Source organism: Loa loa (genome assembly GCF_000183805.2).
Source record: "Loa loa unplaced genomic scaffold supercont3.595, whole genome shotgun sequence".
NCBI lineage: Eukaryota > Metazoa > Nematoda > Chromadorea > Rhabditida > Onchocercidae > Loa > Loa loa.
The window spans coordinates 9,436-23,116 of record NW_018108775.1 but is presented as its reverse complement, the minus strand read 5'-3'; the positions used below and the strand labels follow the sequence as shown (position 1 = coordinate 23,116).

General features: G+C 30.3%; 3 protein-coding genes across 3 annotated transcripts; 1 reads left to right on the top strand and 2 right to left on the bottom strand.

Annotated features, from left to right (window-relative positions):
* Nucleotides 1-4,162: 4,162 nt before the first annotated feature.
* Nucleotides 4,163-6,324, bottom strand: LOAG_05748 (hypothetical protein; the record flags this gene model as incomplete). The annotated part of the gene is made up of 7 exons (XM_003141285.1): nucleotides 4,163-4,319; nucleotides 4,825-4,929; nucleotides 5,219-5,314; nucleotides 5,494-5,598; nucleotides 5,710-5,760; nucleotides 6,071-6,155; nucleotides 6,260-6,324. Coding segments are annotated over 7 exons (663 nt in total), but the record flags the coding sequence as incomplete, so codon positions are not given.
* A 171-nt stretch (nucleotides 6,325-6,495) lies between these two features.
* Nucleotides 6,496-7,486, bottom strand: LOAG_05747 (hypothetical protein; the record flags this gene model as incomplete). Its single annotated transcript, XM_003141284.1, has 3 exons — nucleotides 6,496-6,684; nucleotides 6,953-7,123; nucleotides 7,400-7,486. 3 exons carry the CDS (start codon nucleotides 7,484-7,486, stop codon nucleotides 6,496-6,498), a joined length of 447 nt encoding a protein of 148 aa, XP_003141332.1.
* A 2,535-nt stretch (nucleotides 7,487-10,021) lies between these two features.
* LOAG_05746 (hypothetical protein) lies at nucleotides 10,022-13,005 on the top strand. The gene is made up of 7 exons (XM_020446960.1): nucleotides 10,022-10,125; nucleotides 10,485-10,583; nucleotides 10,755-10,846; nucleotides 11,303-11,466; nucleotides 11,746-11,874; nucleotides 12,228-12,329; nucleotides 12,699-13,005. The coding sequence occupies exons 1-7, from the start codon at nucleotides 10,029-10,031 to the stop codon at nucleotides 12,703-12,705; spliced, it is 690 nt and encodes a 229-aa protein (XP_020302760.1). The 5' UTR covers nucleotides 10,022-10,028; the 3' UTR covers nucleotides 12,706-13,005.
* Nucleotides 13,006-13,681: the final 676 nt, after the last annotated feature.

Below are 13,681 nucleotides of genomic sequence, written 5' to 3'. Positions count from 1 at the left end.
TGAGATGAAATTTTATTAATTTTTTAACTGTTCATTAAATCTAACACTTTTTCATTTTTTCTTTTAATGATAAATCTTATCAATTGCTTATTGCAAATATTTCAAGTTTTTTCAAAAAAAAAAAAAAAACGAAATAAAATAATTCGTATCATTTTGCCATCATAAAATAAACGAATAAATAAATGAAATAAATTAGAAATCAAAAATTAAAATGAAAATCGAACGAAAAAGAGGCACTATTAAAGTTTTTTGTTTTTCTTTTTTTGACAAACATACTTGTAAATTTATTGATTTTAATTTTGCTCAATTTTGATACACGTACGTGATACGCGTATTTACACGCTTGCTATCTGTAATTCCTTTCCTATTGATTCAGTGTATTGATACGAAAGTCCGTTCATGCGTATCATTTGTGATTTTTTTTTTTTTTTAAATGAAAAAGTGAAATTATTTAAAGTCCATCGATCAAAAAACAATCCTTTCAGAAAAATGGTAAACAAAAAAAAAAAAAGGAAATGCGTGAAAGAAGCGCAAAATGTCGCTCATTTACTTTTTTTGAATACATAAAATGAAAAGAAAAAAGTTATAAAAAAAAAAAGCTTTGTCGAAATGTTTTTTTATGAAAAGAAAAAATTTTAAATTGAAATTAAAAATTAAAATTTGATAATATTAGCTGAGGAAAAGAATGGAATTAATGGAAAGTATAGCAAATTTTTGATATTACATTCTTGTATAACTAATTATATCCTATTTGAATGGAAGGTGCAAAATTTAATTAAAAAAAGGAAAAAAAGACTTATTTCAAATGAAAACTTGCAACAAATTTAATAATGAAGGTGAAATCAAATTAAATTTTAAAAGAAATAATCAAAATTTATGCAAAAATTTTTCATTTGAAAAAATTATCCGTTTTTTTTTTCTATTTGATTGTTAAGTTGAAATAGTACATGAAATCTATGATCATTGAGCATTTTATTTATGTCTTGAAGATACTAAAAAAAAAGAAAAAATCCAAAGATTAGGCTCGAAAGAAGCATGATTTATAAGCGTTTTATATGGGCCTAATACAGCTTTGAAAAAGTCATAGGCCAATTTTGTGTGGAATTAAAATAGGAAAAGAAAGACATGAAAGTTTTATTTCATCCAAGAAAAAGAAAACAATTTGTGAGTGCAAGATATTCAAAGAAATATAAGAATTCAAATTGTATTTAAATAAATACTTAAAATAACTCAAGTCTATAGGTACATTTAATTTTAAATAGAATTAATTTAATTCATTTTATTTTAACAAGAATCTGCATATTTTTTTTTATGCAGATACAAAAAATTAGAGATGAATATTGAATTGCTTTCAAAGTGACAATAAATCCTTCCTGATAACTTTCTGTTTAGTTCTAATTACCAAAATTGTTTTTTTAATTTCAGTAAAAAGTTTTAAGTATTCCAGTTTCAAATTCGGATTTCAATGGCCAATTTTTTATTGCTTTTGTTTTCTTCAAAAAGATGTTGAAGAGATAGAAAAGAAAAAGAAAAACTTTTCAAATTCATATTTTCATATTTTCATGCAAAATTATATTTCAATTCGATTTTTATTAAATGAAGTGAAATTTTGTGTAATATCTTAAATTGCAACAAAACGGGAAATTTTCATATAAGCAACTGATAGTTTCAATTCTTTCCATTTCATTAAATAAAATCTCAATTAGAGGGACTTTTTCTAATTAGGGAGGTTTTGTGACAAATTCCATTTCACTTCGGATAATTTATCAATTTTTAATAATTAACTGATATTCACCTCCATTGTCGCAAACTAAACAACAGCATGAATTAGGCAAATGTAAATGTGCGATACATTGAGATATATTAAGCTTTTTTAACGCTAATTAATTATATGCTAATTCTATTTAAACGCAGTTGAACTTAACGATAGATTATCAAGAATAAATATTCGGAATAAGTGAACACGAAAAAGTTAAAAAAATTCAAACAAGCGAAAATTGACAATGTCAACAGTTAATTTTTGTTTTATATTTCAAAAAAAAAACGTTTTAACTCACTTTTTCTTTGACTATCTCATTTGATTTTAATTCATTTCACTATTATATTATATACATGTGGTACTTTAATTCATTACAATCAGTTCAATATTTCTAATACATTCCATTTATCAATCTTTTCTGTAAGTAAAATTCCACAGCAAGTTAAATAAATTCTTCATTCTAACTGATTAAAAAAGGCTAAATATTAAATTTGATAAAAAAAATGAATTTACATTAATACTACCAATTATCTCTTTGAATTCATATATTTTTTATTCAACTTCCAATTCAAAAACTTCATTTCCAGCCTATTTAATCCAAAACAAAACTAGAAATGTCACATTTTTTTCTCTTTTAATAACAAATTGAATTTTTATAATTTTATAGTAATAACTTGCAACCAATTTCGATTAGCATAACGAATGAATTTGAAAGGAAAAAATCGATTAAAATTCTTGAGGAGAAAACTAAATTGTCCTTTTGAATGTTTAAAACAAATTCAGGTTTATTATCCAAACGTGTTTACAGTTGTAAAATATATGGAATGTCAGAATGAGTTGGTTTGATTGATGAATGATGAAGAACGGGTAATTTTAAATCTTGATTGGACGAACTAGCTTTCAAAGTGACCCAATGAAATATATTGTTACTCTCTTTTTTTTTGCTTTTATCTTTGCTATTTTTAAATTCACTAAGATTTTAAGGCATTTTTTCAGGAAGAAAACTGGAAAACATATGATGTTTTGAGTGAATTCGAAAAATTTTAAAAGAAAATTAAACGGTTAAAAACAAAAATGACTCGGTCATTTCATTCAAATTCATCAATGAATAAGTAAATGATTTGAGCTTCAAAAATAATGTTTTGTCCGCTGGGTTCAAGAAATTTAAATTAGAAAATAAGCATAGAATGAAATAAACCAAGGAAGAAGAATGGCTTTTTTCCCCCTGCTTTTCTTCCTTCATTTGCTTTAATCTGTTCAAAAAAAAGAAAGAAAAAAGAGAGGAAATGACTAGTAATAGAAAAGGGAATTATTGATGCCAATAGTTGATTTGCATTCATTCGTTTTATGGTTAATGCTATTTCTATTTTATGAAGTAGTGAAAGCTTTGCGAATATTTGTGCAAAAAATTTGTTATTCATAACTTTCACTTCTTTTCACCACTTATGAACTACATGACATATACAACGTTTTGTATTATTATCAATTCAACAAATTAAAATTTTGATCGGAAAAACTGAATTAACTCTAACATAGCTGACAGAATAATAGCAAAATCAAAGAAATTGTAATGATTGATTGATTACAAAAATATATTAAAATATTAAAACATGAAGAAGATTTGTTGATTCGTAACGAACATAATTTTCACAGAAAGCATTATTACCTCAAGGAAATTCGTTTGTCATCCAAAATCCTGAAAAGGAATTAATTAGGAAATAAAAATAGAAGCTAGCCAAAACATTTATGCGATATATTCCTACATTAGAATTTGAAAGCCGAAATGTACTGTTCGCGGTACAAGCAATTTTTTAATTTAAAGTCATTAAGCCACTAATCCAAATCTAGAATTCATGAGCAGTCCAAATCGATGGAATTCATTATTAGACAGCTAAGCATGAACCTAAATGAAACTTAGCACAACTGCATCCAATACAACCTTTTTAGACTTGACCAAACACTGAATAAATATAACTGAAATTCATAAGATATTTACAAGCTTATGAGAATTCATAAGATTTATAAAAGTAAAATTGTCCCCATAAATCATTACTATACCTTCTCGTTATATGACAGGAACTTAGATCAAAATAAGAACCAGGTCGGTTATTTATTGAAATGCCGCATTTTTGCAGGAGAGATTGCCTTGACGGAAGACAAATGCGATGAAGCTGAAAAGCCATGCGCCAGTCAATATCACCGAAGTGATTTCAGCAACAAAAAAAAAGTGCACCTCATCAGGAAGATTTCAACACGCAGTAATGCATATTTTTAAGAAAAATAAGGAAAGAAATTTTTTGCATCAATGCTAAAAAAAATTATTCATCGAACTATGGCATTTATAGAACAAAGAAAACGGAATCCATAACTGTTACAAGAAAGATAGAAACCAATGAAAGTTACCTTCCATTGTACGAAAAATTGTATCATAAACTTGTGAACACTTCTCAACGAGTTGCATAAATTGGTGATCCTCAAGTTTTGCAGTCAAATACTCCTCAAGCCGTGATGAATCATTCAACAAATCGCTGATCGATAGGCAGTGTTCAGTTTGGACACCCTTAAAAAACAAAAATTACCCTAATATTGAGCTTTGTGAAATCCCACCTTCTTATTTGATATATTTTCTCTTCCACAACCAAATCTATCTTATCCGCCCATTTGCAGCTGCAAATGCTAACGGAGCACAATTGTTGAAGGGTAGCTAATAACATCATCAGAACGCTTTAAAATATTAAAATGGACTAAAGGAAATAATTAAAGGTTGACACTAGGGATGTTTCCCAGAAGATTGATGCTCAATTTTGAAGGCCATCAAGTATATAATGCATGAAGGATCTTAATTTTCCTAGCAAACGATATTTCTTTTAACCTTACTTAGAAGAAAGAAGAGGTAAAATATTTTGAAGAATATGTACAAGGTATACCATTCAAAATAAAGCGTATAATTTCGGAATACAAATTAATTTTCGTTAGATAAAATTTAAAAAAAAGTTGTGACAGTGCGATAATTCCTGATATATTTATAAATTTTGATCATGGAAAAAAATAAAATGATCACCAACCACAGTTCGTCGATTTTCTTGTCCATAATTGCTTCTGTTAGATATTGTACTAAAATTTGTCGCTAACGGTAAATCCATGTTTGGTTGAGTAGCTTCCATTTCCATCTAAAAAGGAGAGTTCTATATGGTTGTGAAATCGATAGAGGAATTATCAACATAGTGTTATGCTGATGTCTGTTGTGGTAATACTAGTTGAGAATAACTAGTTGGGAATAACTTCTCAAAAATAGGAGAAAAAACATGGTATCGATGCAAACTATCGAAACATTTTGATGATGAATGTTACGTCGAATTATCTGTTATAGAAAAAAGCGGTCAGTATGCAGATGGACGAACGAATTTCACTTATACATGAAAGAAAAATTATTTCAAGTAATTCAAGCAAAGTACTTACATCATTGATATTGAAAGCCTGATCAACAACTGCCTGATCTGCCTGATCAACAGCTTTTGAAGTTTTCAAACAGTTCAACAGTTTCGCACCTCCACTCTGAAGTAAAAGAGTTACATGTTTGTGCCCAAAATCTTAGGAATTCCTATTCAAATTAAATTTCAAACTTCAAAACTCTAGGATATCAAAATATTTGAGATTTTCAAAACTCCAAGAATTCTTTCTTTTAACTAAAATTTCTTCCGACTTCATGCGTGGTAGTAATTCAATTTACGGACTTGAGAAAATGATGCTGGAAAGGTTTCCGAAGATTCGGAACAATGTCGAGCTGTTGGATGTTTCACTGGTTTCAACACTTCATAAATTTTCTCATCAACCAAACGCTGAAACATCACTGGGAAATTTTTGTAAGAAGGAATGGGGAATCTAATTTCCTGCTTTATTTTTAAAATTTCTGAAACAACAGAAAAGATTAGCAGTTCAACATGTCTAACCGGCTGACTGGATGTAAAATACTCCTGAGGGGTTGAATTGTGTCGAAAATTCTGCAATTGAGGTTATAGGACTTCTTTTTCATCACATTTATCTTAATTTAAAATTTATTAAAAATTTTGTAGCATTTTTCAATTAGTAAGAAAGAGTGAGATTATAAATGATCAGCAAGCTTGCTGTGCATCAGATAAACTTACCCTTCATAACATTGCAAGACCATTCCTACAATTGAGTATGACAGGTTAAAATTCAAACCTTGTTTTTTTGGCAAAACATAATGCCTGCTATGGAAATTTTTTTAAAAAAATGAATAAATGTAAGAATTTAAGCGAGGAAAAAATGGAAAGCTAAACACAATAATACCGTAGATAATGAAGCATGAATAATCGGATTTTGCATCGAATAAAAATCAGAGATTGGTTCTGCAGGAAGAACGGTGGTAACATTCCTGAACAACTGATATCAAAGATATGATACTAGCAATTCTGCAGCAATAATCTAATATTTGAAGGCATACTTTTAATTCACCAATAGAGAACAAGTATTACTTACACTGATTTCTGAGAAGAATCACTGCTAAATAAACTAAGCTGAGAGTTTTCTTGCGATGACCTCATTTCATAACCCTGCTGAAATAAACATTGAAATGGTCTTTATATAAGCTATCAAATCTATCCAAAGTTATTTTACCATATATGCAAATACTGATGTGTAAATAATTATGCTCATCTGAATGATACAATCAATGACTGAATATTTTGCATTAAATATAATAACTACTTTAGTAATCAATTAGTGGTTGTATTTTTATTTTTAAAAAAGCGAGCATGTACTGATAACGGTTGGCTAAAATCCGATGAAGTATTCATATTTGAAGGTGGTAAAACTTTAACAAAGAATGAAACAAATTCCACAAATGATGCATGGTCTGATAATGTAGCAAATTTTATGCGAAATCTAGTCAACGTTGTGCCATTCTGAAAAAAGAAAAAAAACTTGTCAATTGTGCCATTCTGAAAAAAGAAAAAAAACTTGTCAACCGCAATATTTGTGAAATTACTCAAATAAAAACAATTCATGCAACTCGGTCAACTTTGGAAATCACTGCTACAACTCTTATTATGCTTACTACATACAGCAACTATAGGTTAAATTATGCAAGAATGATATCGTCTTTTTCTGAGCTCATTTTATACCTCTATAATCATTATTGGAATTTCATTCAAGCATATTTGAAAAGGTTACCGCTGAAGAAACTTGAACAAAAATATCCTTCTCTTTACTTCGCATAGTTGGTCGAGGATTCACAGCCAATGAAAATTCCTCAAGTGTTGATGAATTGAACATAATACTAAGATAACACCGGTTTTTGTTGTAAATGATAACCATTGTTTGCTCGGATGATACCGGGATTTCCTGGAAATACTGCAACTATAGTTTTCGTAAGAAAGTAAATTACTTCTATTCGATGATATTACACGGCTTAATGAGTCATTTTTCCCTGTATCCATGAAAATATTCCTAACTTCTGGAAGCCATTACTTGTAACGGACGGTTTAAAATAGAACTTTAGAAAATCAGGATAAATTTCTGATCAAAACAAAATTATTCAAAAATGACCCAGTGGCTGGGAAAACAAATTTCATATTCGTAATAATCCCACTAGATCGTAGAGAAAAGAAAAACAATTACCAGACGTGTTCCAACAAGTTTCGTATATTTAATTAATGGCCAGGAAACGCTGTTCATATCTTCACGAATGCTATTTTTTGAAGCCATTTAATGCTAAATTTAACCAAAATTAAGATAAATTTAATTGTCTACATTTCATCACTGATTTATAGGCAAACAGAAAGTGTCATGAAAATTAATTTTCATTGACGTATAGCTTTTCAAAACACGACACAGAAGCCATAGCTCTGTTCGCATAACCACGATTTAATAGGTGACGTAATAACGAAAATTTCATTTCCAATTGCAATACAGCATTTAGGAATGAAATGATGAATTTCATTCGTAGACACGATATAGACGTGGATTAGAAATAGGTAACAAGTAAAACGTAAAACACGTGTAACGAGATTTCATTCACATGAAAAAGATTAAATTTGATCTCGAAAGATGATGTGTTGGGTGTTAAAGAACAACAACATGTTTTTATAAATATTACGTGGATACAATAAAATCAAGATCACGTAAACGATTGAAAATTTGCTTGATGACGTAGGACGTAGAATGTGTCCTCATTAGTTATGTAAGTCTCTCAATTTTACATTTCGAAAATTCATTTACCTGATTAATTTTCTCAAATTTAATTTTAAATAAGAAAGTTTAAATAAGAATACAATTTTTCTGTCCCTTTTTTTTTCTTTTTCGCTCACCACAGCTAAATAAATGCATTTTGTAATTTCAACTAAATTAATTTCTTTTCTAAAACATAACCAGTAATATGTGATAGATCTTTCCTTTAACTAATTTGTTAATTAATTGACATTTCCCAATGAATTAATAAGGAACAACGAGTAGCAAAATTTTGTGAATTTCATTATGCAAATAATTCCAATTAACCAGATTTCAGCAAATTTAAATATGACTCATCTATTTTTGATGGGATTATTCATCATTCATCCAAGTTAGAATACAAAATGTAATTTCTATTGATTCTTGATTAATTCTCCCAGTGGATGATCTAAGTGCCATTCACGTAACTCATGCCATCAGAACCAATGACATACTCTCAGCTTAACCGAATCATTCGTCCCCGTATTGATATTTTACATCAGAAAAATGAATGCGTTATATTATTTAACCGCGTCATGTAATTGTCACATAAAGAAAATGTTTCATGCAATGGTGACAACGTAAGCTTGAATGTAATTTCTGCTTAATCTAATGTAACTCAAATTCAACGTGGCTTATATGATGCTTGTTTTCACGTCTTACACGAGATATTTCAAATTTACGATGTATGATTTTAAAAAAAAGCGTACTACCGGTAAGATTTAGAAAAGACAACTCAGCTTCAGCATAGCTTACGTGATGGTTATTATCACGTTTTATACAAGATATTTCAAATTTATGACATGTAATTCAGAAAAAAATAAAGCGTACTACCAGCAAAATTCAGAAAAAATAATTTGACTTCAGCGTAGCTTACGTGATGTTCTCTTTCACGTCTTACACGGAATGAAGCTCACCCATGTCAAAAAAAAAAGCCTTCTTACGTAACTTGCTTTACGACTTTTGAATGAAATTACATTTCGCAAATTGTTTTGCATTTTATTTTTGCGTTGCAAAAGACGATGGGATACTCGAAGCGGGAACTTCAGAACGATGTATAGGACAGAATATTAAGTTATTAAAGTTAGATGAATTAGGGGTAGGTTAGGTTTAATGGCTACGAGTAGGAGGTTAGGTGTGGTATGAGCCTTTTACATAGGCCTTGTATGTGGTATAAGCCTCCTTGAAAGAGTTACAAAGGATTGAGAACATTCGCAAATATTTGTTTTACAACGATGACAGTAATTATAAGGACGATGAATGATAAATTGAAATTGAAGTGACAGTGAAGACTGCTAAATTTGGAGCGATGTAATGTTGGCAGTAATCGAACGAATTGTTGATTAGCAGAAGAAAGTAAGATTGGAATAATGGGATTAGGATGAATATAAACTTTGAATAATTAAAGAGACATGAGGAAAGGGTACTTTTTGTAGTTTAGAAACTCAGACTTGAATTTCATTTTACTCTTTCTTGGATCCTGTTGCATTAAATATTCTATTTGCAATGATTTTCATTTACAAAAGTTATAGGATATGAGAAATAGATGCAATTTCAGAAAAAATATACTATTAGAAATTGATAAAATTAATGAGTAGATTTTTCCCTTTTACAAAATTTATTGTAAATTAGGATTTAAAAGAAAGGTTAAAGTGTCCAGTCTTCTTTCATTGTTGTTGTTTTGCTTACAAGATATTGGTTGTTTCCGTATTTCGCTTTTGTTTGAGTCGAATTAGATTGAATTTGAAAGACGAGCTTGTGTAAAACACTTCTTTTTTTATCCAAATCCTAATAAATCTCTATAATAAGTCCTTGCTCTCAATTATACTTAAAAAGTACACTTGCAGGATGCTATATCCATACCTGCAAATCAGTTTTTCTTAGTCATTATAACTGTTATGATATCCTTAACCGATAAACTTTTATGGCTGTTATTGTTATTCTTTTGCGTCACGGACCATACGATGTTTTTACTGATTTGAGCTGAATTCGAAGGAGAAGTTGCACAAATTTCTGTTATTTATTTGTTATTTTTTTCAGTATGACTGACCGTTTCATTAGCGAAAAGGATTTGGATGAAGTAAAGAAACGGCGGCAGGAAGAGTGGCAGAAAGTCAGAAAACCTACTGATCCAGAAGGTTTGCTATATCTTTTACTCCTGTATTAATTTGATATGTATTATTGGTACCAGGAGCTATTTATTTTGTTACGTCTTTTTCAATCTCATCAAGAATAAAACAAACATGAACTCGCTACCTAAAGGGATTTTCTTGATGTAAAATACGAAATGAGGCATTCCTAACGAGTACTGGGAATTACTTAATTTGCGAAGTGTCAGAAAATTATATGGAGCGAACTATTTTGATAGCATGAATAACTTGGGTGTATTAACAATCGGGATGTTTCGTGTTCGGTATATCTGAAGTCCAAAACTGCATTATTTAACCACATATTTTTGTCTTAAACTTATATCACTGGTTACCAGTTAGCGTTTTAGAAGTCCCAGAGGAAGAAATTGACAATAGGCCTTTATATGATCGTTTAAAAGAAGTTCGTGATCGGAAGCAAGCAGAGTACGAAGAAGAGCATAGATTTAGTGAGTTTTATAATTGGTTACTGAAACTGATGTTTGATAACTGATGCAAATGAAAATAAAAATAAAAAATAAATTTTTCGGTGTTAAAGCCGTGAATATTTTAGAGGAAATTGATTTTCAAAAAAGTACTTCGTATGAACCATTGACGCAGAATTTTTGTTTTTTATTCAGGGAATATGATTAGAGGACTTGATTCGGATGAATGTGATTTTCTTTCCGAAGTTGAAAGTCTTAGAGCCAAGCAAGATCTCGAGAAAAATAAGGTTAACTATTTTGGATCTACTCATTTGCGACATTGAGTATCGTTTTATGATAAATGAGTTTTTTCTTTTTTTTCGATTTGTTTCAAGTACACTTTCAAAATTCATTCAGTGGAGAAATCTTTTAAGCAAAGAGTTACGAACTTGCAAGTTTAAAGTCATTTCTTCGTAGACTTTCAAACTTCATTCAGCTGAAAAGTCTCTTGGGCGCGTAGCTAAGGACTTATAAGTTTAAAGCCATTTCTTAACTTTATAATAGATAAAAGGAATCCGTGGGTACAATTCATCCAAAGTCATGGGGAATAGCCCCTTGGAGCTATCCCTTATTTTATATAAATGCATAATATTTATACAAGCAGCCTATTATAATTGAATATTTGGGAATGAATGGTAGTTCCAGGAGTTAAGAAGTGATTTCATTTTTACCCAAAGGTTCCTAAAGTCAGAACTACTTTTCAGGAAGAGAAAGCGCTTTTGAGCGAAATTGACCGTGCTCAAGCACGTAGAAACGTAGAAGAAAATGGACCATCGGTATCAGATTTACGTATAAAACCAATTGGCGGCGTAGCGCCAAAAGAAAATAAGCAGGCTGCGATACTTCGTATGGCGGTTAAAAGAAAAAGGTATTTAGTCTTCTTCCAGTTTCTTTAATTTTAAAAATTATTATATTTGTAGATTTGTGAGGTCTTAATAATTAGATCTACAGCTTTGAAAACTCTTTTGTCAGGAATGGAAGCAATGAAATTAATCCTCTGTTTCAGTTTTCCGGCTAAGTAGATCTTGAGTTGAAAAAGATTAGAAGCATTCTTCCAGAGTTTTTGACCGAGTAGAAAGCCTGCTGATTTCTTATTTCTTGAAGACTTGAATTTGTGCTTCTTTGGTTTTATCAGCTCCTGATTCAGTGATATTGGAATGGACAGATGCGTTGAGAAGCGACCGTTGCTAAGTGCAATGTCAGAGACTGTAGCCTTTCCATCTGCCTTTAAAATAATTGATGTTCTTCCTGGAATGGCGGATTATGCATCTTCAAAGTTTGTATAGTTATTACTTTGAGTAATATGCCAAATTTATCGATATGAATACTGTCGATAAACTATGTCCATTGGAAATTAAAATGCTTTGGAATGTTTCACATTCTAGTGCAGTACGGTTATATTTTGGCTTACACCAGTAGGGCATGTTGCAGAAGAGTAATCCTCTCTCCCCTACCCCCTCCCAAAAAAAAAGGAATCTTGGATAATGTCTTCTTCTGAGACGAGAAATTTGTTTGTGGATTTCTTTTATACTTGTTCGTTGAAGTTGAATTTATTTTAATGATTTGCTGTTGAAAATCATGAAAATTATTTTAATAACTCCTTGATTTTGTCTAATATTTACATTTCAGTAATTCAAATTCGGGTTCGAATTACGATAGTGATTCGGATAGTTCCAGTGATTTACCTATTTTGCCAATGCTGATCCCAAGTGAAAATGACAGAAATAAACAGTTGAGTGATTCCGATTACGATTGTAGTGATTGTAGTGATTAATTGTATGATTTTGTTCCTTGTACACATTATTGATGAGTGAATGATTAATGTCCCAGTTTTTTTAGGTTTAAGTTTATATTTATGGGTTTATGGTTTATATTTCATTTATTTCAGTGTATTTAAGTATATATAGCGCTAGTAGTAAAGATGGTGAGCTATTTCCAGTAATATGCGTAACAGGATTGCGTTATACTGTATCAAGCGATTGTGCAACAGCTTGAAGTAGTAGTGTTGCTATTTAAGTTGGTGGTAGTCGTTAATGGCGAGTCAAATTAATATTCTTAGAGCATTTTAGGCAAATTTTTTCTCTTTCTTTTTCTTTTCAGGAGTTGAGAGACTAGGAGTTACCAATGATGCATGAAGGATGGAGCCGTGGAGGTCGGCTACCCCTTGCAGTGTGGCGCGTTCGTTGACTTCTGAACGAGCTAATCGAAGGTGAACGTTTTGAAGTGATGGATCTAGCGTAATATTTTTTCTATTGAAGTGCTAGATTTCTCGAGGTGTTTGCATAATTTATATTTCTTGAACATATTTAAGGCCTATTATCGGTTTTTCAGCATATATGAGGGGAGCATCTAATATTTGCCAAATACGAGTGAGTACCTTTTATACAATAATAAATTATCGATGCACTTGTTTGTGTTATGCAATTATTCAGACAATGCAAAGGATTTACAAGAAAATAAAAAAGTTTCCTCACTTCACTCTTATTTTCTGGAACTCTTATGACTCAAAATGTTCCTTCCTCAGAAAAGTTGCAAGTTCGGGTCCCTGCATTGCTTTGTTCTTTTTTTGCCTGTTAGCAAACAAAATGTGGAAATGATATACTATCTGTTTCAACCTTATTGCCTATACAGTTAGATTTTTTTTTTTTTTTATTAATCAGTAATATATTCTTGGTCTTAGCTTGACAGCATGTTAACTTTTGCCATGTACGAATTTCTCTGAAAGAGGTCCATAGTGTTAGTTGTCTATTCGACCGTTCTGTTTAACCGGCTTGATAGGCTAACCATCGAGCAGAATGAATTATCAATCCTTAGCTTTTATAAAACCTGTTGCGCAAAGTACTGAACTTTGATTCCTTCTTTTTTTTTTCGAAGATTATGTATTTATGAGATATGGAGAAGTTTTATGATTGAATTTATGCATAAAATATTATCAGAATTCTGACACATTTATAAAGATATCGGAAAAAAAAAAACAAAGATTTTATCCCAACAAAATGATCGAAATAATTTATGAAGGAATAATCGGTCTTACCTAACTGAAACAGGAAATAATTCTATACATACATATGATTGAAAGAAGA

Coding starts and splice junctions, on each gene's coding strand:
- LOAG_05746 (XM_020446960.1), top strand. CDS start 10,029: ATGACTGACCGTTTCATTAGCGAAAAGGATTTGGATGAAGTAAAGAAA. Junction 10,126..10,484: donor AAAACCTACTGATCCAGAAG/GTTTGCTATATC, acceptor TTAGCGTTTTAG/AAGTCCCAGAGGAAGAAATT. Junction 10,847..11,302: donor AAGATCTCGAGAAAAATAAG/GTTAACTATTTT, acceptor ACTACTTTTCAG/GAAGAGAAAGCGCTTTTGAG.